Raw genomic sequence first — 26,474 nt, forward strand, 5'->3', positions numbered from 1 at the left:
TGTGTTGATGACTGGTAATGACAGGAAGTCTGTCTGTGTTGATGACTGGTAATGACAGGAAGTCCGTCTGTTCTGTGTTGATGACTGGTAATGACAGGAAGTCAGTCTGTTCTGTGTTGATGACTGGTAATGACAGGTGTCCCACTCCTGTATGAGTCAGGTCTTTATGGCCTTCATATGAACAGATATGAAGAAATAAAAACAAACAAGAGCTCTGGGTGGAGTTGTGGTATAGCTTGTTTATTAATGGTATATTTTTGCATAGGGAAACATACTCATTTCCAGTAATGAATGTACCAGCAGCTGCTGATAGTAATGGCTAAATATGGTTAAAACGACATATTATCAAAGATGTTAATATCCCCCACAGCAGATGAACAACATTAAGGCAGAAACACTCATTCAGACATCTCAAACGATGAGACATTCAAACAGGAACAGGAAGTCCACTTCAGAATCCAACAGCTCAACCCATGACGTCAGCGTATAGACCAAACTATGCAACATGTTGACATGATCTCTGTCCCTGTCTAAGTGCAACACTTGAGAAATAGTTAACATCATGCAAAGAAAGGCTGATTATTGAGATCTGTTTCAGCTGAAAAACATCCAAAAGAAAAAAGTACATCAAGCTCTTTGCTAAGCTGCTACAAACTACATCCAGCCCAGAGCTCCAGCCCTTTGCACAGTGAACACCTCAGGCCAAAGATCATCTGGAGCATCATATACATGAAGCACAACTTGATTCTAGCTCCCTGATATATGGATAACAGGTTGTGCAGTATGTTGTGTCCTATACCTTTAAACAGATGTTTCTAAAAGGCTTTCTGTAGAAAATGACAAAGGTATGATGTTTCAGTTAGAAATTAATGAACTGATTCAGGGTTGTAATCCCATTCCTAAAAGATCGATGTAATGTGCTGATGAACACTGAGAGTGAAAAGGGCTGAGGTCTGTGTGGATCGTAGTCATGCAATAACTGTCGACAGCTGCTCATGCCTAAGCTCTCTCTGATGTAAGGGATATATATTCAGAAGCAAGCAAAGCAATCCTTAACAATAATATCTGAAAGGTTATGGCAAAAAATCTTCAAAACATGAGACTGCATTCAAATGTTGTCTGAGAGACACCTCTCTCTCGTTCAAATTGTCCTCAGCACTAATAAGTACCCACAGAGACAGACTGGAATCAATATGGCGTCACCGTCACAGGAAAGAACTACAAAATCAGACGTAGGTCGCTAAGAAAAGATTTCAAACTGCGGTGAGTTACAGGGCCATAAAAGAAAACAGAATCCAAGTTACGGCGCACAAAAAAACCCTATTGGAGTCACAACAGTCAGGCAACAGAAGAGAGTTGAAGAACATGAAAAGTTTTTTAGAAAAGAGCCCTCTTAAAAAACCTTCTGGGGTAAACTCGCCTGTATACCCCTTAGTGTTCAGCTCAAGTTATGACCTGACCGACTGCAGCTCTCCAGTCGTACCACAGAGAAAAGGAAAATCTAGATGGAAACTTTACACCAAAACCAACCCAATAAATAACATCATCTGAAAAGAGAGCACATTTTAAATCCAAACATTAACATTTACAGACGTGGACAAGTATTTCGCTGCATATTTCCACAAAAGTGAGAAAGGTTTGAAATTTATTTCAACCTTTGATCATGTTAGGAAGCTTCAAATGAACTCTGAATCAGTGTTGTTATGTTAAAGTGCACTCTCCAAATAGATGTGTGGTAGAAACATTGAACCATAAAATATACAAAATAAAAGGATTTGATCCATCCCACCTGGTCAGACCCTAACGTCTGCTCTGACAGAAACCTATGAGGTCAGTGGGCTGAAAGGAACAGCTGATGTTGATCTGTAAGGATGTGATCAGGACTGCTGTTACTGCTTTGTGGTAAAATTTCACAATATGGTGGACATGTAGTAAAGAGGTATCATTCTCTGGATAGAATGAAAAACATGTCGTCCTGTCTTTCTCCCTTCAACCTCTAAAGTAGGAAAAACACAGCTGTAATCCCTGAATATAATCTCACCTCACTTTCTCCCCTCAACAAACACAAAGGTTCACCGTGTTCCTCTAGATTTTCTTTTACTCTTTGGGTTGTTTTTTTTTTTTTTATGGCTTGTCATGTTCACCTTCCCAGCTCATCTCGACCATGTGCTGGTGATGTGAACAATACTGAGCACCGGTCCCGGGCTGAGGGGAGTCACAAGCACCACCAAGTTGTGTTTGTAAAGCCCAGCGTGCAAAAGAACTCTATAGAAAGGAGCAGTGAACTCATAGGCAATGCTTGTTGAAGTCATTTTTGGTTGTTTCTTTAAGTCTCCGTGTTGTTGACCTGCTGGTTTATTTGAACGCTTGAATACTGTAGATCAGTGTGATAGTAAATCTTAAAATTAGCAACTTGATCTCATTCTGACTTCTCTTAAAGGTGGTACTTCCAGACAACGTGTTAGAAGACTTCTGTGCTTTGAATGGTAACTGGGACGCCATGGGAAACTGTATGATGTTTGAAATGGAGACCTGGGCAGCCAGCGCTCAATCTGCTTCACTTTGTTGAACACTGCACAAGCTTCAGCAGAGGCAGGGCAGCTGTCAATCATTCAGAGCACATTCCTCCAATCGGCTGGATGATTGACGTGTCAGAGAGCTACTTGGTTTTCTTAATGATGAAGAAAGAGTAGGGAGTAATACAGATGAAGAGAATTCCCACTGCATTATATATTTATCAGAGACTCAGACCTTTCTGTAGAGCTCAGAGCCATCCACCCAAATTGGGAAAACACATCCATTAAACCATCTTCATTTAAATAGTGCAAGTGTCATTAGTACAGGTCAAGATTAAGAATTTAAAAGATGTTTTCTCTTCTGCTCGTCAATATGAAGCAATAGAAAGGACAATGTGTACAGTAATGCTGGTCACAAGGTCAGAGCAGTACTCTGGATCCACTCCATCAACACACACCAGCCCTGTTTACACCAAGCGGTCCGCTTCAGTTCAGTACGTCTAAAGTTGGGAATGGTACCAAAATAAGAGATTGATGTGTTGCTTTGTTTTGAACTGGTGGAGCACCTTGGTACTGCCAGAGGACCCTCTCTCTCTCTCTCTGTTTTGGTCGTTTCATATCCAGTCTGAGCCTTCAGGTGTTTTGAACTGTAGCTAACACTTTTGGGACGGTAAGATATCACATAGATGTGTAAATAACTGCTCCTCTATATAAGCTGTCTGTTATTAGAATGTCAAATTTAGAGGACTGTAATGCCTGAAGGTACGTACCAGGTTTGGAAATTTACCTTTACGCCTACCTGCCACATTTCAACATGCAGCATAATGCAATGACTCATAATATCAAATCAAGTAATGGGCTGTTTAATGAAGGGAAATGTTTCAATCAGAAAACAGTGACATGATCTTTGTTTATTTTTGTTGATTATTTGGAAGAGTCATGTCCTCAAATGTTAAATTAGCTTATTGAGCTGCAAATGAAGCTCGACTGAGAGGCACCATTATCAATTTGTTGTTTTAAAAGCATGCGTTTTAAATCTCTCTGTTACGTTACTTTGACTGGTAAATTGAACAAATTCACTCATCACCCGCTGAATGCAGGTGATTTACTGCAGTGACGGGTGTTCATTTCCAGCCCTGGTAGGTTACTTATCTTCACCTTCAGGATTGTGTTTCTCTCTCCCACTACCATTTCCCTCACATTGCTGAACTTTAAACAAGCACACTGGTATTATTCCCATTTAATGGGCTACATTTCTCTGACGCTTGTCCATCTTCTTAAAACAAACACACAAACACATTCTGACTTTAGAAGTCCATCTTGTACATGTTTCTTTAAAGTGTACTAAAAGCAACCAGATAATTACTCAAGAACATAATACAAAACAATAAGATTAAAGCATGCATATCAAATGAACTCTAAATATGGCCTCTTGTGATGTCATATGATTGGTCATGTGGTCATGGTCATCATACGAGCAAATGGACGGTGTTTTAACAGCCAATCAAAGAGCTGCTGAACCTCACACACCTACATGATTCTATGACATGGCTAATGCTCGATCAAATATTACCAATAAAACAAATGTGCTAAAGTGCTGTGCTCATGGTGGATTCATGTCGGCTCTGTAATCTAACAAAGAGTCATCAGATCACATTTGTTGTGAATTGGTGCTATAGAAATAAAGATCGATTGATTGAAATGAACTTTCCTGCTGTAAATACTCAGTGGCTGTTCTAGACTCCATTAGGACCCCAGGGGCCCCTCTCACCATCATATCTGCCAGTGTCCACATGCCTACTCCTCTGCTTTCTCTCCCAGACTGATAACTCCTCTTCAGTTTCCTTTCATTGACAAACTTTGGTTTTCACAGAAACAAAGCATGCAACACTTTGCAGAGCAAGGAGAGGGAGTGCTGTAAGATGGGGCCCCCTTTAGGGAGGTCTCCTACTGTCAATGCAACATTTTGCACATTTTAAACCTTTGCTGTAAAGTTTGTCAGCCCACAGGGGGGGCCCTATTGGCCTGGGGCCCCTGTTGGCCTGGGGCCCCTATTGGGTGGGGCCCCGGGCAGCTGCCTTGCCTGTTGATAAGCAGCGCCTCTGTAAATACTCTGAAATGACTTTGCATGTGTTTAACACTTGTTCTGAAAGCAGGACGTAGAGCGAGCCGAGCGGACACTCTGAGGATGTTTTGGGGTTTTATTCTGAACATTTAGGACTTTTGGATACAAAATAACCAAACTTTAACCAAACTTTAACCAAACGCTAAGTTACAGTATCATTTACAATACATGGAAGTCCGGAGACAAACATCAGGGTTATTAACACTGTTATCCACACACCTCAAAGCAAACCCTTCAGCTCATGAAGAAGAGCCACTGAAGATCTCTGAGTGCAAACACCTCATTATACTGAATGATGCCGTTTAACATCCAAACATCAAGAAACAAGCCAACGATGAGGGAAGTGCTTCTCTTTTCTGTGCAGAATAAAACAACAACACACGGTATTCATGTGTACAGTTCATAGTTTGAGCACTACATCTATCTCCACGTCTGAACATGTTTTCTATATTATTTTTATTGAAATGATCCCAATGAGTGTTAAAGTGTCAGATCATCTCCACAGCAGGAGGTTATGAATAACCTCACTCTTACATACTCTTACTCTTAAGTCTGGATGACACACAAAGCGCCTCAGCGACTGCTTGAATGTTTCAGATGGGGATAAAGGCCAGAGGAAAAGTAAATAAGTGAAAGCGTTATATTCAGCAAACTGTCAGAGTGTTTCTCGTGTTCTGCCTTCAGTCAGTGGACTGACACTAAAGCCAGTTTCCCAGCTGGCAGCTCACTCACTTAACTATGTACCTACTCTGGTTAATGCCAAGCAATCACACATGCAGCTTTTTTTGATTAGTTTTATCTGGTTTGAAGCTTTCAGCTGTACCATGAAAACATGATGACTGTTCTATACTGTATAATTGTTCTTTAACTAAAGGCAAGGCACATAATGTGTTTCATGAAATATCGTGCAAAATAGAAGTTTATCAACAGGGCTATTATTAAAATGTAAAGAAATAGACAACCCTTCCATCTACTACCCTCTGATGGAGTACAGAGTACAGAGGGAGGAAGGGGAGGAGGAGGAAGAGCAGGAAAGAGAGGAAGAGGTATCGTCAGTTTTTAGCCATGCATTCATTAGGTCAGCACAGCGACCAGGGCAGCACCATGCAGTATACATCAGCTTTAAGCTAACTTTAACAAAGCTTTACACCTCAGCAAACCCAGCTCAATTCAGCACCTTCAGTACAAAATCTGAACCCACAGTAGGCAATGACAGCTGTATCCCCTAAAAGCCTGGAAACAAAGAGTAGAAGACTGACACCAAGAAGCATCTGTACAGCACACAGCGTAAAGAGGAACACAGGTGCTAATGCTAAAGGACGTAAAAGCACATGATGCAAGTTTAAAATAATCCACACAAGAAATATTCCATAGCTGTTTCACTTTCAAATGTAAAACACAAAAAGACGACCGAGAAAACACTGATAGAAAAATTCAGACTGAATTGGATTTCCTTCTGAATTCCCGATCTTAGCTGTGGTAGTAAAAATCACTCATCCGTTCTCCACGCACATGGCTGAGCTGGTAAGCTGGTACATTGTACTGGGTGTTTGGGTAGCCCATTTCAGACCTCACTGAGTCCTCTCATGAGACTCTATGAACATGAAGGGTAAAGACAAACTGTGATCTTTTTCTGCAGCCTGCTGCATCTTCAGAAGGAAATCTGAGAGATGTCTGATTTAAAACAGGGAAGAGTTAAACTAATGTAAGAATTCAGCATTTTCATTGGCCATGCCACGCTGCTTCATTCCTGGTTACTGGCTTTGCATATTAGAGAGCATGGCTTTAATCTGATTCATTGATATTGGCTCCTACTATACTTTATTCTTCCAGGCAGAGAGGAGAAATGACTCCCATGATGAAGAAAAAAAAACACCTTTGACTTTCACCCTTCTGTTTGCACGGGGAACAAATCAACGAAGCAGTTCTGCAGACTTAAACCAGTTCAATAATGCCAAATGTGCTTTCTCATCTCACCTCAACACAGAAATATGCAAACGCTTCAGAACATTGAGGATGAAGAAATGCACACCCAGTCGTTTCATGTTTGAAGAGATGTTTCACAAACATTGAAAGGCCAAGAAGCAAAGGCTTTTACTACTGTTGCATTTGGAGTTTGATTTGAACTTCACATTAATGTGGAAGTTTTAATCATCCTGACATCTTCACATTCATTGAGTTTCACTTTGAGATCTACTAACTCCCAGAATGTGATCATATGGCTTTTGACATGTTGCCATCTCTGCAGATGAAAATTCAGATTTGGACTGGATCAAATGCTTAACTTGGGGGTGGCTGTGGCTCAGGAGGTAGAGTGGGTCACCTCTTAACCAAAGGGTCAATGGTTCAATCCCCAGCTCCTGCAGCTACACATCTGATAGAAACAAGACACTTAACCCCAAGTTGCTCCTGCTGCTACTTTGAGTAGTCAGAAGAAAAGTCCATTTACCATTTAACTTGTCTCATGTTAAGCTTCAAATCAAAGTGAAAATGCAACATGTAGGATTTAAAAAATATTTTTTTCTTTTCTTTTTCTTTTCTTTGGCTCCAAAAATCACTTTTTATACACGACATTGTGTTTGTTGGGCCTTACAAAAATATCTTTAAATGCTCGACTTCTTGCTTGTTGTCAGCGGTGAACCATCAACAACCCTTTAGGTCAGCACTGTGGATATCCTTCTGTTTCCTGTATCTGTCCCCAGCTGCCTGATCCCCCCCCCCCCCCCGTTCCTCTACAGACTCTAGAGGGGGGGTTGAGCTACACGGTGCAGAACCTTACAGAACACCGTCAAATCAGTATTCACATCACCTACTATCAGAAATCAACAACTTCAAGAAAAAGAACAACACAGCCTGCCAGCTGACAAGCTGCATCACTTTCTCACTTTAAGCATCAAGTGCAACATCTCTCTTTCTACATCCCTGATATAAAGTCAAAACCTTCAACAACAAACAATCTCCTCACAACGTCTCCTCCAAATAAAGCAGGGATGATATACATTCTCACACACACACACACACACACACACACACACACACACACACACACACACACACACACACACACACACACACACACACACACACACACACACACACACACACACACAGCTCAACAGCTCCTCGGTGCTGCTGGCTGCAGGTTTCCATGTGTCTTTGCCTTCTCTCAGATCAACTGAGTGTTTCTATGTCTCTGCGTTACAAACTGAATGGTATCTGAAGGGAGAAGTCAGTCTCCTCTGCCTTCCTGATACCACTGGACCTGTTCTCACTGAAGTGAAGCATTGTCCCAGGAGGAGACATGAGTATAGCTCTTATATTCTACACAGTATTCTCATAAAAAGGAAACAGCCCTAAGAAGACGAGCAGAGCGAAATGATGATGGATGATTGTCACTAAAAAGAAGAAGCCCCTGTCATTAAAGAGAAGACCAAAAATAATATGTTGCTCTAACCCTCAATTCTTTTCAACAACGTATCAAAAGGTGCAAAGAAAAACAAGATAATAATAGGAGGATATCTCTCTCTAGTCAGTCCGGAAGAAAGGGAGGCTTATTTGCATATATTATAAGCAGCACCTGCAGCGGAGAGGGGCATTCTGGGTGTTGAGGGGGGGTGAGGTCTACACCTGTCCCAGGAAGGAGGTCTAGATGTAGTAAAGAGACCCAGGGTGCAGGAATAACAGGCCTCATCCTGGGGTCAGGGTCCAGGCTTCTTAAGATCTGTAGACTTCTGGTTCTGCAGTTCATCTGAACAAAACAGAAATCTGCATCGCTTCAAAATTCCAGCTCACGTCACTCGCCATTCTTGAGAGCCATTCAGCGTCACATGGCGTAGTTCATTCTGGGATATGGCTGAGAGGAAGCAGCATCCATCCAGGCTGGCTCATCTTCTTAGTGCATACACACACATAAACATATGACTCTGTATATTTAGATGTGTGTATGGCCACGTGTCAGGCTTCTATAAAGCTGAATATATTTTCCCTCTGGCCATGTCTTGACAGTATTGTTTCCTTTCCTCCAGCACTGAAATGTCATGGTGATCACCTTTCCTCCAGAGGTCACTCAGTTCCCCAGATACCAGGACTGGAACAGAGACACACACGAGAGAGGGGGTTAAAATCTCACAGCTCATGATGAGTCATTAACATGTGGAGTCTGATTTTTAAATTTCAGAAACAACGCCTCATGGTTCAATGAAAACATTTATTGCCCCTATGGGAATTTACAGGAGAGCACATCAAACCCCACTAAAGTGTCACAGGACTGAATGAGGGATTTCAGGAGTTAAATAAAGGTCAGAGGTCATCCTGTATAATCAGAGCTGATTAAGAAGATGAATGATGTGTGGTACAAACACATGGCCTCTTTTATGTGGCCTCTTTTAGTCCTCATTCTGGTCCTTCTGTACCTGCACCCTGAAGAGTTCATACTCAGACCAAAGGGGGGTGCAGAGGGTCTGCTGTGGTCTTGTTGGATAAATTCAATGTGTACCGTCTGTCAGGTTAGAAATGCTGCTTCCCATTTATCTTGCAGCCTAGTTTAACAACCTCGTCCAGTTTGTTCTTATTTTGTACGGACAATGCTCCTCCCCAAAACTGAAAGGTCAGCACACTTTGAATTAAACTCAGCATGGTGCTGTCCACACAAAAAGTGTCCTCACAACATGGAGGCGCTAATGAAGCTTTGAAAACTGCAGTTCGATATGGTTCAGATTTGTTAAACTACAGATTGTGTATTTTTGGTCTGACAGACAGACAGACAGACAGACACAGACAGATAGACAGACAGACAGACAGACACACAGACAGACAGATAGACAGATACACAGATACACAGACAGACACACAGACAGACAGACAGACACACAGACAGACAGACAGACAGACAGACAGACAGACAGACAGACAGACACACAGACAGACACACAGACAGACACACAGACACACAGACAGACACACAGACAGACATACAGACAGACACACAGACACACAGACATGCTTTGCTGAGCTTGTGGAGAAAATAAAGTGTTTATCTCTTTGCTGATTTTTTTTTGCTGCGTGCGCAGCAGTTTCTGATGAAAAGTCTCATCATAGGACCCCCTTTGAAAATGAGACGATACATCTCTATCCTACTGAATACACTCAATTCAAAATTCAATTCATGGTTTCCTTCAACCAACATTTCACTTGCCAGGAATCTTTGCAGTGGAACTTGTATTTCAAAAGCCTGAATCCTGAATCTCCTTTCCGCCCCCTGGTGGCAGCAGACATGTGACTACATAACAATCATTGATGTTGTCACTGATTGTCTCCTTTGTCTTTGTAGTTCATAGAGAGGCTCTTTTTAATTTACAGTAAAACAACATGACTCCTCACTGGAGCTAACCTTCAGTGTACTCTGCTTCATCAGTTTGCATTTAAACACGTTCCTATAAATAAACTTTCATGAATATCCCTAACAACCTTGTTGTCATGACAAACCACTTGAAATTATCTCTCCATGTACTCTGACAAACTAGAAACAGACTCTACATAAGGCTTCAGTCACATGAACCATACTGACCTGGGTTTGGTAGAGTCCACCCGGGTCTCGAGAAGTGACTCCAACGAAGGAGGTACGGTTGGCAGGGGGGGTACCAGGGGCCGAGTATGCTGAGGATGTTGGTTTTAACAACATCAGTCACATGTCTATGATAGTTGTAAAGTTGCATTATGCTTCACCTTCACAAAACCTCCAAATATCAAAAGAACTCCAAAATGAAAAAAGTCCCTGAGTCACCTCCTATGTTCAAACTGTCTGTAAGGCGCCGTGTCCACCTGGCGTTTTTTCAGGGCAGACAAGTGCTGGCTTACGCTGTTTGCATGCCCGTCCGTCCTGTCTCCATGACAACAGTCTGCTGACAACAACTGCTGTATATGGCCGACACTGCTCCGTTACTTTTTACTGCATGTTTTATATTTGAGGTCGTTTATTTCCCAATCAGACACGGAGCAAAGAGGATGTGAGTACAAGACATGACCTGTAGGCGGAAAAACTACAGAGAATATCAAACATTTGGAAAAGAACGCCGGTGACGTCAAGAGTGGCCTTCCTGAAAAGTTGAAAGATTTTCAACTCCAGCGCTCGGAGTGGTCGCACAAAAACGAGAGAGTGCTCAGATGAAAGGAGGCTGGGCGCTCTGCAGGCGGCCGCTGTCTGCTGAGAACACTCTCTACTCAAACAAGTGAAAAAAAGGCTAGGTGGACACGGGGCCTATGATCACTAAGTTCACTTCACACTTGAACCTAATCTTTTCTCATTTTGCATAGAGGTCCATCTGATAGAAGCAGACGAGCCTCTGAACAGAGTGGTCTGTGTGTCACAGCTTTTAGAAACACAATAAAGAGATGGAGGAATGAAAAGCTCTTCATGTATGAATCTGTTGTCTGTCTCACTCTGTATCTCTAAAGGTTGCCACTAATAAATGCATTTCGAGATAAGTTCTTAGTGGCTTGTATTGACAATACAGTTGTTATTAAGATAATGGGATTATTTTGAACTGATTTATAGGAAAGAGCTTATTCCATTCATAAATTCATCATTATCAAAATAAGTGTTATCTTTAAATCACATACTTGGTGATGTGGGGGAATGTGCCCCCCCATCAGAGGAGGTGGTAGAGGCCTTTGACTCTGCAGGCAGCGTCGGCCGAGGGAGGGAGGATGGAGGCGGAGCCAGGGAGGATGCTGTTCCAGGGGGCGCCAACATCTGAGAGGAGATGTAGTGACTGGACACTTTCACCTGGTTGCTGCCGTTCAGCTGTGAACATGATATATGAATAATATAAACTCTTATTGAAGATGGAAGACAAACGTGCACACACTTGGAAAAACAAACAAACAGAAAAATAGACGAAGCAGTAGAAACTTAAAGGTGTAAACATTTGAATGGCGCCTCAACAGCAGGGGCGTGTCCAGACTTTTTTAACTGGGGGGGGGCCCACCTGGGACGCTGACTTATGCAGGGCTGGCCTGACGTTTGTGGGCACACGCCCTTTCTATCCCCACTAATGATCTGTACATGTAACAAACACAATTTGCCAAAAAATAAAAGTTCTTAGTTCGATTCTTTCGGAACTGAAAAACAAAGATGTGAAAAGTCACAAGTTTAAGTACTTAAGTGCATTCAAACGCTGTCTAAATCTAGAAAAATACATTAATTGGCCATTTGGGGCGGCACATGGCGTGGCAAATCAGACTTCAAGGGGGGTCCATGCCATCCCTGGTCACCCATCTGGACACGCCCCTGCTCAACAGTCACCGGTGTTAGGGTTACCAAAGCCAACGATCCTGAACACCTTCATATCTGCACCCATGGAGAACACTAAACATCAGAATGTTAGTAACCTGCAGCGAGGTGATACTACCACCTGACATCCCTGATGCAGCCTCCACCATCAGACTGTGTCCTACCCACAACCCCCTCCCCCCCACTCAGCGGGGAGGAAGTGTGGAACAGGAACGAGAGGAATACAAAGGAGAAATCCTTCCTGCATATTATCGCATATACTCTTTAGTAAAGTGTCTCCAGATAACACTTGTTATGAACTGGTGCTTTACAAATAATGATTGATTGATTGATTGATTGATTGATTAACGAATGTTCATGGATTCATTGATTTTTCAACCATCTCAGAGTAATTCTTCTTTTAGGTCTGTGAGGATGTAATACATATGTGTAAGAGACCTCACAGCAGCAGAGTTATATTTGGATTGGAGCCAAGTGTCTGTCTGTTGTGAGCTGAAAAGGAAATGTGACTCTGAGACTGAAGAAATGTATATGTGTGACATTTACACGTGAAGGTAATGTCTTCTCTCTAAACTATTAGAAGTGTAACCACATGGAGAGGAGTTTATAGGCTGTACCTTCAAACAGAATATCAGCAACACTGTTAACATGAAAACTTTATCAGCCATGTGAGTGCTGTTGTCTGACCACGGCTGAATCAATTTTAAGATGATCCACAGTCTGTTTCATGATTTCCATTCAACATTTACATCTTCACAGTGTTTGATGATTTTCTGTTAGAAGGTACAGCCCACAAACTCTTGGATGTCCACTTTGATATATCTCTACAAGTCTAGAAAGAAGACATCACCTTGACTCGTAAATATCAGACATATACATTTCTTCAGTCTCAGAGTCACATTTCCTTTTCTGCTCACAACAGACACTTCAATCCAAATATAACTCTGCTGCTATGAGGTCTCTAACACATATGTATTACAGCTTCACAAACCTAAAAGAAGAATTACTCTGAGATGGTTGACACAATTTAAAGCTATATCCACAAAATGATCAAGATGAATGAATCCATGGAAATACAGTTTGTCCACTTCAAATGTAACATCTCTCTTTGCTTGTGCATTATTGTAAAACTCACAACCACCATTTGAGAAAACAAAAGATAAAAGTTACAAATCATTGTGCCACAACAACCTGGACTAGCGTCACTACAGAGGTGAATATTCAAACCCAAGTGTGATTAAGCTCAGCTTTTAAAACATTAAAGATTCAGCGTTAACCATCATGTATTTTGTTTCAATCATTTAAATGGTATAAGAAGTGTTGTAGGCAAGACCACACTAACAAAGACCAAGACATACTCGAGACCAGAGTGCTCCAAGACCGAGACAAGACCAAGACCAGAAATATCTCTGAAAAGTCATCAGGCTGAGGCCATAACCAGGGGACAAAAATCAAACTACAGATGAATTCATATGTTGTTTTGGGATATTTTTCTTCTTTTTTTCTTCTGTGATGAACTCTCAGAGCCGACCATGTGACCTGCTGTACTCACTGAGCTGGAGGTTTGATTGGCTGGGTCGCAGGCCAATGAGACCAGGTCTTTGAGGGGATCCTGGGCCAGGTGAGGGGGATAGCGGATTGCTCCATGGGGGAAGTAGGAGGAGGACGGGAAATGAAGAGATGAGGAGGGGTGGGGACTCCGAGACAGACCTGGTCAGAGGGCGAGAGGAAAAGAAAGGACACGTCAATGACCTTCTTTTGTTCCCTTTAAGTTCTGCTGAATCAATCATATGAATGTGTTGATGCTGACCACTGTGAACAGCTATGACCGGCCGGTGGTGCTGAGTGAAAGAGCCCATCCTGGGTGAGTCTTCTTGAGGTGAGGGACTGTCCATCTCTGTTTTCTTTACAGGTGGAGACAGACCTAACACACACACACACACACACACACACACACACACACACACACACACACACACACACACACACACACACACACACACACACACACACACACACACACACACACAGCTAAATAAAAGAAGATGAAAGCACAGGACGAGGTGCTGGAACATTTTAACTATTCATGGTGCATCCACTAGACGGGAAATACTACTGTAACAACAACAATATGTGTACCTCTGTATCCAAACATGGAAATATAGCAGAAAAACAAAGAAGAGAAACAAAATATGGGAGATAACTACAGACTGTAAATATTCATGAACTGGAGCTGAGGCGGGTTTTAAACCTCCTGACAAACCGTTACACCGCGCCCACCTGTCAATCAGGTCATCTACACGCCTAACTAATACAGTTTTTTCCAATTGCTTACACACTAAAATGACATGCATATCACAATTATTTAAACTGACACACAGAGAGCAAAACCTCTTCTCAAGTCTCCAAAAGACACTACGTGAGCTAATTGGCCAATGTATGTGGCACCTGGCCAAACACCTCAATGGTTAATTGTTATCACTTCAGTCAGGAAGTAAGCACTACGAAAAGACCACAGGTGAGCTCCTTTTTTTTTACAACAACACTGGAAGACTTTGCAGAGAGAGGAAGAGGAGGAGGGAGGGTGAGAATGAGAGGGGGAGGAAGAGGAAGAGTGAGATGTAGGGGTAGAGCTGGTAGAGTAGTTCATGGCCAAAGAAGAAAACAACTTTCAAATGAAATCAGAGCAACCTTAGTTGATCATGTCATCAACCATGGGCTGACAATGCGAGAGGCTGAACAGAGAGTGCAGCCCAACTTGAGCCGTTTTACTGTACTGGTATATGTAGTACTGACTTGTTTGGTGAAAAATTAAAATATAAATGTTTTAACAGCATGTAAGTGTATCTGCAAATATTTCTGTGCATGTGAACAATCTGAAGAATTTTCTACAATTCGAACTATTTTACTATTATGACAAAGCATACTAAAGATGAGAGTGCTTTTCATTATGACCAACAGTGTGTGGTTGGTCAGACAAACATTTGGTAATATGAATGAAGTGTTTGCCATTTGGTGTAAAAGTTTAATTTTGATAATGCTATATGTAATTTTGGTTGCAGTGCTTCATTTTGCAGGATATATGAGGTATTTTGCAGTTTGGGTGTGTGGTTTTGTGAATTGTGTTAAGTATTTTGATAAAACCAGCCTAGTTTGCAAAATTGTGTTTTAGTTAGTGTAATAGCACATATCATTTTAAACTCAAAATGGAGCCGTTTAAAAAAAATCTCCCCCTGTGCAGTGTGTTCTAGAGATGACAATAACTAATCAGACCTATTTCATTTTTTGTACAAGGATGTAAACATGTTAATTTATACTGTAAAAACAGCTGTTTTGCCAGTATGTGACTTCCTGTGTTCCTGGAGCCAGCTTCTAGTGGATACTCGATGAACTGCAGGATTTAGCACTTTGGCATTGGCTTCATTTTTCAAGACCAGAGAGATTACTGAAGGGCGTTGCATTATTTTGAAATATTACTACATTACAAAATAAGAGAGTATATAAAACACTTAAAAACAAAACATCCTTCATGAAAGTTAGAAACCTTCAACCTTCAATACACCACTGTGTGCAGAAATCCAAACAGCAGTCCATTCCTTTAAAAATCATCAGCAGAGAAGGTGTATCTAAGGTGTTTCTGATGGTGACTTGAACCTCTACCATCAGTGTGTGAATGTGTGATGAGTGATCACTTTAAGTCTCTTTGTTGTTACTGTTCATTTTTACCTCCTTCCATGTCATCAGTCCAGTTCCTGGAGCTGCTGGCAGGAGAGGACGGTGAGTGGTAATACTCCCCTCCTGGACTGTCGGCCTCTTCCTCCATAGAGCCAGACTTGTGACGCTTACTCCTGCAGACACACACACACACACACACACACACACACACACACACACACACACACACACACACACACACACACACACACACACACAGTGCAATGTTCATGAGGTGAACTTAAAAGGATTCACAATAGCACCATTTTTATTTCAGATATTTCAGATTGTATTGTTCAGATTGATGGCAGTAAAACCACCTTGCATACATGTAGTTTGTGTGTGTGTGTGTGTGTGTGTGTGTGTGTGTGTGTGTGTGTGTGTGTGTGTGTGTGTGTGTGTGCTTACCCGCTGGATGAGGTGCTGGCCAATGATCGTCTGAGGCTTAATGGCTGGTTGACAGACTGGTTAAGGTCGTATGCCAGATGACCCTGGAGCTCCCCCATGGAGAAACTGGGTCCCACTCCGGTGACTACAGGAGCTGCACACACAACAACAACACATCGTGGTCGTGACCTACACATTGAACATTGAGCCTCAGTTTCCCTTTACTGCCCAAAAGCACATTAAGCTAATCAGATATCCAAACGATCCGGGTTGAAGTCACAATATCAGATCAATAAAGTGTGACACAAAACATCCGCCCATTATCTATTAACCTGTTCAGGGTCCTAAACTTTCTGTATACTTTCAATCAATCCATTAACAGCCAATCAGGATGTAGAACAGTTTCAGTTCAGAGCAGATACCACATGGCTGAATATTTAACTTTAAAATGCTTTATTTTGACTGTCCCACAGATTTCATATTGAACATTAATCTTCCATTAGTTAAAGGGAGCTCAGTGGGTTTTATAAAGGATTGCACAAGGACACATCAGTCATGTGGCCGCCCTGGGATAAGTTACCTCTGATGGTCACTTTACATACAATGCGCTATACAAGCTCAAGTCCATTTACCATATACATCAAATGTTTACATTTAAATTCTTTGAATATGCCGTACAGCTTTGAATTGTCCTTGCATAATATTTTTCAGTCTAAGGCCACCACTGTGATCCCACGTGTAACTCCAGCTCAATCAAACTGATGTTAGACAAGCTGAATAATAAACTTTAAGTAGTAGACTTACTTCTTGAGACCTGGACCAGCTCAGTGACACTGAAAACTCCTGATGTCACAAAACTGTCCTGGAACTCTGGACCATCTGCAGAAAGATGACAGCAAGGAGACACGAATAAGGTCTATGTGTGTGTGAGCATATATATCCTCTTTTCACTTGTTCACTCTTTTGCAGGAATAAGGGAAACTGCTATTCAATATAGATCTGCTTCCGGCGCTGTGTGAAGTGGCCGCCGGTTGCAGCAGCTCTCGTTGTCCGTGTTGTTATATCGTATTTTTTGATTAGTTATTATTTGTTTTTACTGTGTTTTTTGAGTATTAGTTTAAATCTATTGTGTGGTAATGGCTACTTTCGCTCTTGGAACTTTTTGCGCTGTTTTTCTGTTACTTTGGACATTCTGGAGAGCAGCGCACAGCTGAGTGAGGGCATTGTTTACACACGTGATCAGCTGATGGCGCTCTCCAAGGTGCTACTGCCCGGAGCAAGGCCTGTAATTCCGGGGGAGCTGAGGAGGCGACGCCGGGGTTGCAGAGCTGGAGCTAAGAGAAGAGCTAAGAAGAGAAAACATAAGCCTTCTGTACCAGCGGTGATTATGGGGAACGTGAGGTCTTTGGGCAATAAGACGGACGAACTCGGCGCACTTGTTCGGCACCAGTGGGAATACCGCCAGTGCAGTATTATGTGCTTCACAAAGACATGGCTGCACTCGGACATCCCGGACCACAGCGTGGCGGTACCCAGCTTCAGGACTTTTCGGGCGGACAGGGACGTTATTAAGAGCGGGAAGAAGAAAGGTGGAGGGATTGCACTGTATGTGAGTGAGAGATGGTGTAATCCTGGCCATGTTAGTGTGAAGGAACGTCTCTGCAGCCCGGACATTGAACTGTTAGCTGTTGGAATGCGCCCATATTACCTGTCCAGGGAATTCATGTACGCCATTGTTATAGCTGTTTACATCCCACCGTCAGCTGATGCCGAGTCTGCGAGTGATGCCATTCACTCTACTGTTTCACAGCTTCAAACTAAGCATCCAAATGCTTTTGTAGCCATTACCGGGGACTTTAATTATGTAAAAATGGACAAAACACTACCCACTTTTCAACAATATGTTAACTGTCCAACTAGAGAAAATAAAACACTGGACCTTCTGTATGCTAACGTTAAGGAAGCATACAGTACCACTGCCCTTTCCCCCCCTGGGCAGATCAGAGCACAACCTGGTCCTACTGACACCAGAGTATATCCCCCTGGTCCAAAGACAGCCTGACCACAAGGACCGTTAGGAGGTGGACACAGGAGAGCAATGAGGCACTGCAGGACTGCTTTGAGTCCACAGACTGGAATGTACTCTGCGAGCCACATGGTGAGGACATTAACAGCATGACTGACTGCATCACAGAATACATTAAATTCTGTGAAAACACTGCTTTACCGGCCCGGATTGTACGTTGTTTTCCTAACAACAAACCCTGGATTACCAGTGACCTGAAAGCCCTTCTCAACAAAAAGAAACAAGCCTTCAGGTCTGGAAACAGGGAGGAGCTGAGGAGGATACAGCACGATCTGAGGGAAAAGCTGAGGGAGTGCAAGGACTCATACAGGAGAAAACTGGAGGCCAAACTCCATCAGAACAACGTGAGGGATGTGTGGACTGGAATGAGGGAAATCACTGGTTTCAAAGGAAGAGAAAGACAACATTCTGGCAGCCTGGAGAGGGCGAATGAGCTAAACCTGTTCTTCAACAGGTTTAGTGCACAGCCTTCATCTGCCTCTCCCATCTCAAACAACACCCCTGTACTTCACACCTCCCTGTCTCCCTCTGTATTTTCTCCCTCCCCCCCAACCCACCTCAAACAACACCCCTGTACTTCACACCTTACAGCCTCCCTTTGTATTTTCTCCCTCCCCCCCCAACCCCCCTTGGTGAACTCTTTGGACTCTGGCCCCGCACCACAGGAATGCACTCCCCCCTCTGAGGTGAATTGCTCCATCCCCACCCCCTGACTCTAACAACTGGCCAGGTGAAGAGACAGCTGGAGAAACTACACATTAGCAAGGCTCCAGGCCCCGACGGCATCAGCCCAAGGGTTCTGAAGACCTGCACCAGCCTGCTGTCTGAGATTCTGCAACACCTCTTCAACCTGAGTCTGAGCCAGGAGAGGATACCGGTGCTGTGGAAAACGTCCTGCTTGGTCCCGGTCCCAAAGAAGACGACACCATCTGATCTCAAGGACTGTCGACCAGTGGCTCTCACATCTCATGTGATGAAAGTGTTGGAGAGGCTCGTCTTGACCCACCTCAGGCCGCAGGTGAAACCATCCCTTGACCCGCTACAATTTGCCTACCAGCCACATCTGGGAGTGGACGATGCCATCATCTACCTGCTGCAACCTGCTTGATTTCTCCAGTGCATTCAACACCATCCAGCCACAACTGCTGGAAGAGAAGCTGCAGTTGATGGGTGTGGACTCGTCCATCACCTCCTGGATTACTGACTACCTGACAGACAGACCACAGTTTGTCCAACTTGGCAGTGTTCAGTCTGGAATGGTGGAGAGCAGTACAGGAGCTCCACAGGGTACTGTGCTGTCTCCTTTCCTTTTCACCTGACTCCAGGTCATGCCAGTGTTGTATAAGTGATGGGCAAGAGGGGGAGTACAGAGAGCTGGTGGATAACTTTGTGGAGTGGACAGGAAGAAATCACCTGATTCTGAACTTGGATAAGACCAGGGAGATGGTGATTGACTTCAGAAGGAAGAGGACAGAGCCACCACCGCTGTGCATCCTGGGAGAGGACGTGTCTGTGGTGGAGGAGTACAAGTACCTGGGTGTCAACATAGACAACAAACTGAACTGGAAGGCCAACACTCAGGCTGTGTACAAGAAGGGGATGAGCCGACTCTACTTTCTGAGGAAGTTGAGATCCTTCAACGTGTGCAGCAAGATGTTGGAGATGTTTTATCAGTCTGTTGTGGCCAGTGCACTGTTCTCTGCTGTGGTCTGCTGGGGGAGCAGCATTGGCGCTGGTGACACTAAGAGACTGGACAAACTCATTAAGAAGGCCTGCTGTGATAGGCTGCAAGCTGGACTCTTTTGTAGTGGTGACAGAGAGGAGGACTCTTAACAAACTGTTATCCATTATGGATAATCCTGATCACCCTCTGCACACCCTACTGGACAAACAGCGGAGCAGCTTATCCAACAGACTGATACAACTCCGCTGTCACAAGGACAGATACAAGAAATCTTTCTTACCGAAGGCCATAACTCTGTACAACAGCTCACCTCATGCGAGCAGAGAACTGTCATCATGATAATATCTGTCTCTCCATACTGTAATCTGTTCTGCACATGTTAAATTTACAAATTATCCCTGCACTCATGTTCACTTCATTTGGCTGTCTACTCGCCATTATATTGTATAGTTTCTGCTTATAATATGTCTACACTCCTGCACTTTAACTTATGTCAATACTGTCCATTTACTACTCTATTTTTGCACATTTACATTTAATCTTTCATATTTAATTTACAACCATTTATGACTCTGTTTTTGCACATTTACATTTAAACTTTCATATTTAATTTATAACCATCTACGACTCTGGTTTTGCACATTTACATTCAATCTTCCCTATTTAATCTTCCTATTTAAGACTAGTAATGCTTAGTGAAATCCTGGTTGTATATATTCACATTCTTATTTTTTATATCTTTTAGTACTTATTTACTTTGTAGTTAATATTATATTGTGTTTAGATTGCTAACATTGTGTTTTTTACTCATATTGTGTGTTGGATAACCTGCTGCTGTAACACCACAATTTCCCAGTTTGGGATTAATAAAGTAATTCTATTCTATTCTATTCTATTCTATTCATTGGACCCCTATACCCACATTCCTAGTGTTGTGGTACTCGAGACCACTTTTTGAAGGTCTAGGTCTTGTCTTGGTCTCAGACTGGGCGGACTCTGGATTTTAAAACAAGACCGGTGTTAGGGTCTAAGCGAGTGACACGCCCACTGCACAACATGATGATTTTTCAGATATATTATCAGAACAAGACATGCAATGCCACAGATACAAGAAAAATGTTTTCTGCTTTTAACTCACTGCTTCAACCACCTCCTCCTCCACCCTCCGATCTGTTCACACCAGACATGTTTGCCTCGTATTTTACTGAAAAGGTTGCAACAATCAGTAACCAGTTTTCTGAGCCTGACCAACTCAGCCCAACAGCACCAACCAAAAGTGCCTCACTCGACTCATTCTCCTCTCTGACTGAGGATGAAATCTTTAATAGTAGAGGAACTTGGGCCCCTAAAAGTTGAGAGACCCCTACTCGAGGTAGAACAAAGCACGACCATATTTTTCATAACTTGAACATGTCTAAGTTTATGAAACGGATGGTTGTATAAAAATATTTTACTGCAAAATAACTTTATTTGGATGTTTTTTACATCTTACCAAAAAACGAAAATAGGTCAAATTAGGGCTTCTCCAAAAGGGACAGCTCTAGCCTTATCACATGTATCTCTGGGAATCAGAATTTCACCAAATTTGGACAGGATGTTCACAGATAGTTATTAGTTACATTTAAGCAAAGTTTTTATCAATACCATTTTCATGGTATTGAGAAGTGTTTATAAGAAGTTTCTTACATTTCACTGCACATCTGTATGAGCATGTGACAAATAAAAAAAATCTTGAATCTTATAAACATGTCTGCATGATTATTATCCTAATTCATCTCACACACATTTACGCCATCATACTTAGGATATTATAAAAACTATCCCTTCATCCAGTGTATCCTCTGGAGTAACTAGGGTTCATCTTAAAAGCAGGAGATATGGTGACTACTCACCATCTTTATATGACTGAAATACATAAAAAAAACTACAACAGGCTTTATGGCCGATATACAAATAGACTATATGAAGTATGTTTAATTTCTAAGAACTCAAGGTTATATAAATCAATACTGTTTTTTAGTTCATTAATATTTCACAACCGATGAGATATATATATATATATATATATATATATATATATATATTTATTTATTTATTACAGAATACAATTATATTGTGGCTTGTTGTTAAGTCTTAATCTATTGTTTGTGGCCACCTCCTCCTACATACACATCCATAGGGCCCCATTGTACCAGGTCGCCCTGAAATCCTGGCTGCATTAGTTTCCTGTTAGGGGCTGGTGACAGCATAGGGTCAAGTGAAAAGTCAAATAACTTACTTTTATGTTAAGATAACAGTCTGAAGAAGATAAAAATGACATATTTTAATGTTTGGTGTCCTTACTTAAAAAATGACAGACTTTGATATACATAACTTTTGAATTTTTGTTTCGATTTTCAATTTCCGCCTAAACTACATGTGTGTTTAAGTGTGAAAAATTCAAAAATTGAAAATGGTATTGATAAAAATGAAATGTAAGAAACTTCTTGTACACACTTCTCAATACCATGAATATGGTATTAATAAAAACTTTGCTTAAATTTAACTAATAACTATCTGTGAACATCCTGTCCAAATTTGGTGAAATTCTTATTCTGATTCCCAGAGATACATGTGATAAGGCTAGAGCTGTCCCTTCCGGAGAAGCCCTAATTTGACCTATTTTCGTTTTTTTGGTAAGATGCATAAAACATCCAAAAAAAGTTATTTTGCAGTAAAATATTTTTATACAACCATCCGTTTCATAAACTAGACATGTTCAAGTTATGAAAAAATATGGTCGTGCTTTGTTCAACCTCGGGCAGGGGTATCTCGAAAACTAAAGCCTTTTTTGGGGGTTTGTTCCTCTACTATAAACTTGTGCTAGACTCTCGGCCCACCACCTGTCCTCTGGACCCAATACCATGAAGCCTCCTGCAGACCATTTCCTCTCCACTTAATGCTGCACTTAAGCATATCATCAACTCCTCTCTGTCAACGGGTGTGTTCCCCACCGCATTCAAGCAAGCTCGGGTCACCCCTCTGCTCAAAAAACCCACACTAAACCCAGCCCAGGTTGAAAACTACAGACTGGTTTCTCTTCTGCCCTTTCTGTCAAAAATACTTGAGCGCACAGTCTTTAAGCAAGTTTCTGAGTTCCTGTCCAGAAACGATCTGTTTGACCCAAATCAGTCAGGCTTTAAGCGGGGCCACTCTACTGAAATTGCACTACTGTCAGTAACAGAATCGCTACGAGCTGCCAGAGTTGCGGGTCAGTTCTCAGTTCTATTACCGCTAGACCTGTCTGCTGCCTTTGACACAGTCAACCATCAAATCCTCCTATCCATGCTCTCCGAACTTGGCATCTCAGGATCTGCCCTCTGCTGGTTCGTGTCCTACCACTCTGGGCGATCCTTTAGAGTGTCGTGGAAGGGAGAAGTGTACAAAGCGCACAGCTTATCCACAGGGGTACCTCAAGGGTCAGTGCTTGGTCCCCTTCTCTTCTCTATATACACAAGCTCACTTGGTTCAATAATCCGCTCTCATGGCTTCTCATACCACTGCTATGCTGTCGATACCCAGCTCTTCCTGTCATTCCCGCCAGACGATGTTACAGTCTCTGCAAGAATCTCATCATGCTTTGCTGATATCTCTAAATGGATGAATGAACCTTCAACTAAATCTTTCAAAGACTGAGCTCCTTGTCATCCCAACCAGTCCCTCTATGCAACCACAGATCAATATCCAGCTTGGAACAACCAAACGCATGCCCACAAAGTCTGCCCGGAACCTGGCTGTCATGATTGATGACCAGCTAACTTTTAAGGTTCAAGTAGCCTCGATTGCCCGGTCATGTCTATTTGCCCTGTACAACATCAGTAAGATCAGACCTTACCTGTCAGAACACGCTACACAGCTCCTGGTACAGGCTCTTGTGATATCACGCATCAATTATTGCAACTCTCTACTGGCAGGTCTTCCTACATGCACTATCAAACCTCTGCAAATGATACAAAATGCAGCAGCACGACTGGTCTTCAACCTTCCTAAAAGAGCACATGTCACTCCGCTGTTCATCTCCTTACACTGGCTCCCAGTTACTGCTTGAAATCAAATTTAAAACTCTGCTGCTTGCTTACAAAACAGCGACAAAAACGGCTCCTCCTTACTTTAACTCTGTCATCCAGGTCTACACTCCCTCCCGCTCACTACGCTCTGCCAATGAAAGGCGTCTGATCCAACCTTCACAACAGGGTCCTAAGTCTCTGACTAGACTCTTCACCTCTGTTGCCCCCCGGTGGTGGAATGAACTTCCAATCTCCATTCGATCTGCAGAGTGCCTCTGCACCTTTAAGAAAAAGCTAAAGACCCAGCTCTTTCATGAATACCTACTAACTTAATGATGATGGTTTCGATATCATTGATGATGATGATGGTTGTGACGATTGTTTTTGTTTGATAACGATGACTTATAAGATGGTTTCTATACTGATTAGAGCTCTCAAGAACTGCCTTCAATGTTGTGCTTTGCCTCTGTGCAATGCCTGTCAGCACCTGTGTGTCCAATCGGACTCAAAGCTGATCGTTTGCTCTTACTGACATTGTTCCCTTTTTTCTAGATCTTTGCTTGTGTTGTTCTTACTCTCTACTGCATCACTATTCTTCTAATTAAGAAACAGAAGAAGGTATCCACTATCCCATATTTTCTATTTTTACAAGGAGGACCATCAATCTATTATCTTTACTGCTTTCTGAGCCTTCTGAGCCTCTTCACTCAAAAAAACATTGTTTAAAATAAGGGAACATTTGAATTTGATGTAAATAACCATTTATCACAACATAACAGACAGTGAGTAACAAATAATAACAAATCATGGATGTGCTCATCCTACAGAAGAAGTTATTACAAACATAGATGGAGAAAGAAAAGTGAATGTTCCCATGTTTAACAGAAACTCCTTTACGTTACCCATGGTGGCCGTTCGACTGTCCTCCTGATCAGAGCCCAGTCCTGTTCGACTGGGACTACTGATGCTCTGCTCGGCCTCTATGGAGAGAGAGAGACAGAGAGAGAGAAACAGAGAGAGAGGGAGAGAGAGATAGGGAGAGAGGGAGAGGGAGAGGGAGAGAGAGAGATAGAGAGAGAGAGAGAGAGAGGGAGAGAGAGAGAGAGAGAGAGAGAGAGAAATTCAAACAATTAATAAGTCTGTTGAAAAACACAGAAGCAGCAAAACATCAGGCCAGATTTTAAAATCTGTACTGATGGCGTGACACGCCACTGAAGAAAATACTTTCCCTGATGAATGGATTGAGAGGTCGTGGCGGTTTGTTTCTGTGTGATCTGATTGGTTACAGATGCCATCACATGTACATGCTGAGTTCAGGTGATTGCTAATTGAGTGTGCTGTTTTAGTGGCGGTTTTTAGAGGGTACTTATTTATTTTTAAAAATGGAATCTCCTGGAGGTTCCTTCCTGCTACCTCAATGTTTTACATATTTTGTGCCAGCAGAGGGCAGGCCCCAGTACAACATTTTGCTACTGTTACAGTAATAATGGTCTCACTGGTTTCTCAAAGGAACAGCCATCAATAATATCAAGGGTTTTCTGATGTGTATTTCCTGTAATGATATTTGCTTTTTGAAAAGACGTGTAGGTCTCCACAAGAACGATGTGAGTGTAAAACAACCAGCATGTAAAACAAGTCGTCTCACCACTAGCACAGCAGGAAACTCAGATCTATAGGCACAGAAGATTATGTGCACTTTGTGTTATTTATGCAGGTTCAGAGCTGCACAGGAGTTCAGGGATTGTCCTAGATATCTTTTTCTACACAGAACCATCAATACAACTTTTTACAGGAGGGTCTTATATCATATATGACAATATTTCATTACACTCTAGACTTTTGAGTTGTAGCTGCACAAGGCTGCAAGTCTACTCTGCTTCTTCCCATTTGATTCACAAGACTCACTTTATTTTTGTCAAATATAGAGTAAATGCTAAATGGACTTGAGATTTCTGTTCTAGTCTTCTGACTACTCAAAGTGCTTTTACACCGCAGGTCACACCTACACATTCACACACTGATGGTAGAGGCTGCTGTGTAAAGAGTCCATCAGTATTAACTCATCCATTCATACACATTCACACACTGATGGTAGAGGCTGCTGAGTAAAGAGTCCATCAGTATTAACTCATCCATTCATACACATTCACACACTGATGGTAGAGGCTGCTGAGTGAAGAGTCCATCAGTATTAACTCATCCATTCATATATATTCACACACTGATGGTAGAGGCTGCTGAGTAAAGAGTCCATCAGTATTAACTCATCCATTCATACACACTCATACAAAGCAGCAGGAGCAGTATGTTCACAATAGCTAAAGTTCTAAAAAAGTGTCTGTTTTCATGTACTGCCGCTCCATGCACCGGCTCGCTTCTGACTCTCTCTCTAAGGCTCTGAAGTGCCTACGTTCAGAGTCCCAACGCGTGCCAAGTCTGATCTGATTGGTCGGCCTGTCGGCTCTGTCGTGATTGGTCAGTCGCTCAGCACGGTTCTCGGAAATGTCACGCCCCTTTTACCATATTGGGAATGCAGCCACTTTGTCTCCAAGGGTAGCATAAACATTAGCACCTTAGCTACCGCAGGCTACGGCATATCGTTGGCGTGCTACAGAAGTTAATGGG

General features: G+C 42.3%; 1 protein-coding gene across 4 annotated transcripts in view; it reads right to left on the reverse strand.

Annotated features, from left to right (window-relative positions):
• Positions 1–219: 219 nt before the first annotated feature.
• nfic (nuclear factor I/C) overlaps positions 220–26,474 on the reverse strand; it is a 34,576-nt gene continuing 8,321 nt past the window's right edge. For 2 of the 4 annotated variants that reach the window (XM_020646927.3, XM_020646929.3), the window contains exons 5-13: positions 24,752–24,829; positions 16,838–16,912; positions 16,055–16,187; positions 15,659–15,780; positions 13,743–13,856; positions 13,485–13,642; positions 11,260–11,443; positions 10,208–10,296; positions 220–8,728 (exon numbers count right to left, since the gene is read on the reverse strand). In XM_020646927.3, coding sequence (XP_020502583.1) covers positions 8,708–8,728; positions 10,208–10,296; positions 11,260–11,443; positions 13,485–13,642; positions 13,743–13,856; positions 15,659–15,780; positions 16,055–16,187; positions 16,838–16,912; positions 24,752–24,829 — 974 coding nt within the window. In that variant the 3' untranslated portion in view covers positions 220–8,707. The remainder of the gene's footprint in view (positions 8,729–10,207; positions 10,297–11,259; positions 11,444–13,484; positions 13,643–13,742; positions 13,857–15,658; positions 15,781–16,054; positions 16,188–16,837; positions 16,913–24,751; positions 24,830–26,474) is intronic. The other 2 variants (XM_029279891.2, XM_020646928.3) reach the window with 1 other exon arrangement.

This window comes from Labrus bergylta, chromosome 6 (genome assembly GCF_963930695.1).
Source record: "Labrus bergylta chromosome 6, fLabBer1.1, whole genome shotgun sequence".
Lineage (NCBI taxonomy): Eukaryota > Metazoa > Chordata > Actinopteri > Labriformes > Labridae > Labrus > Labrus bergylta.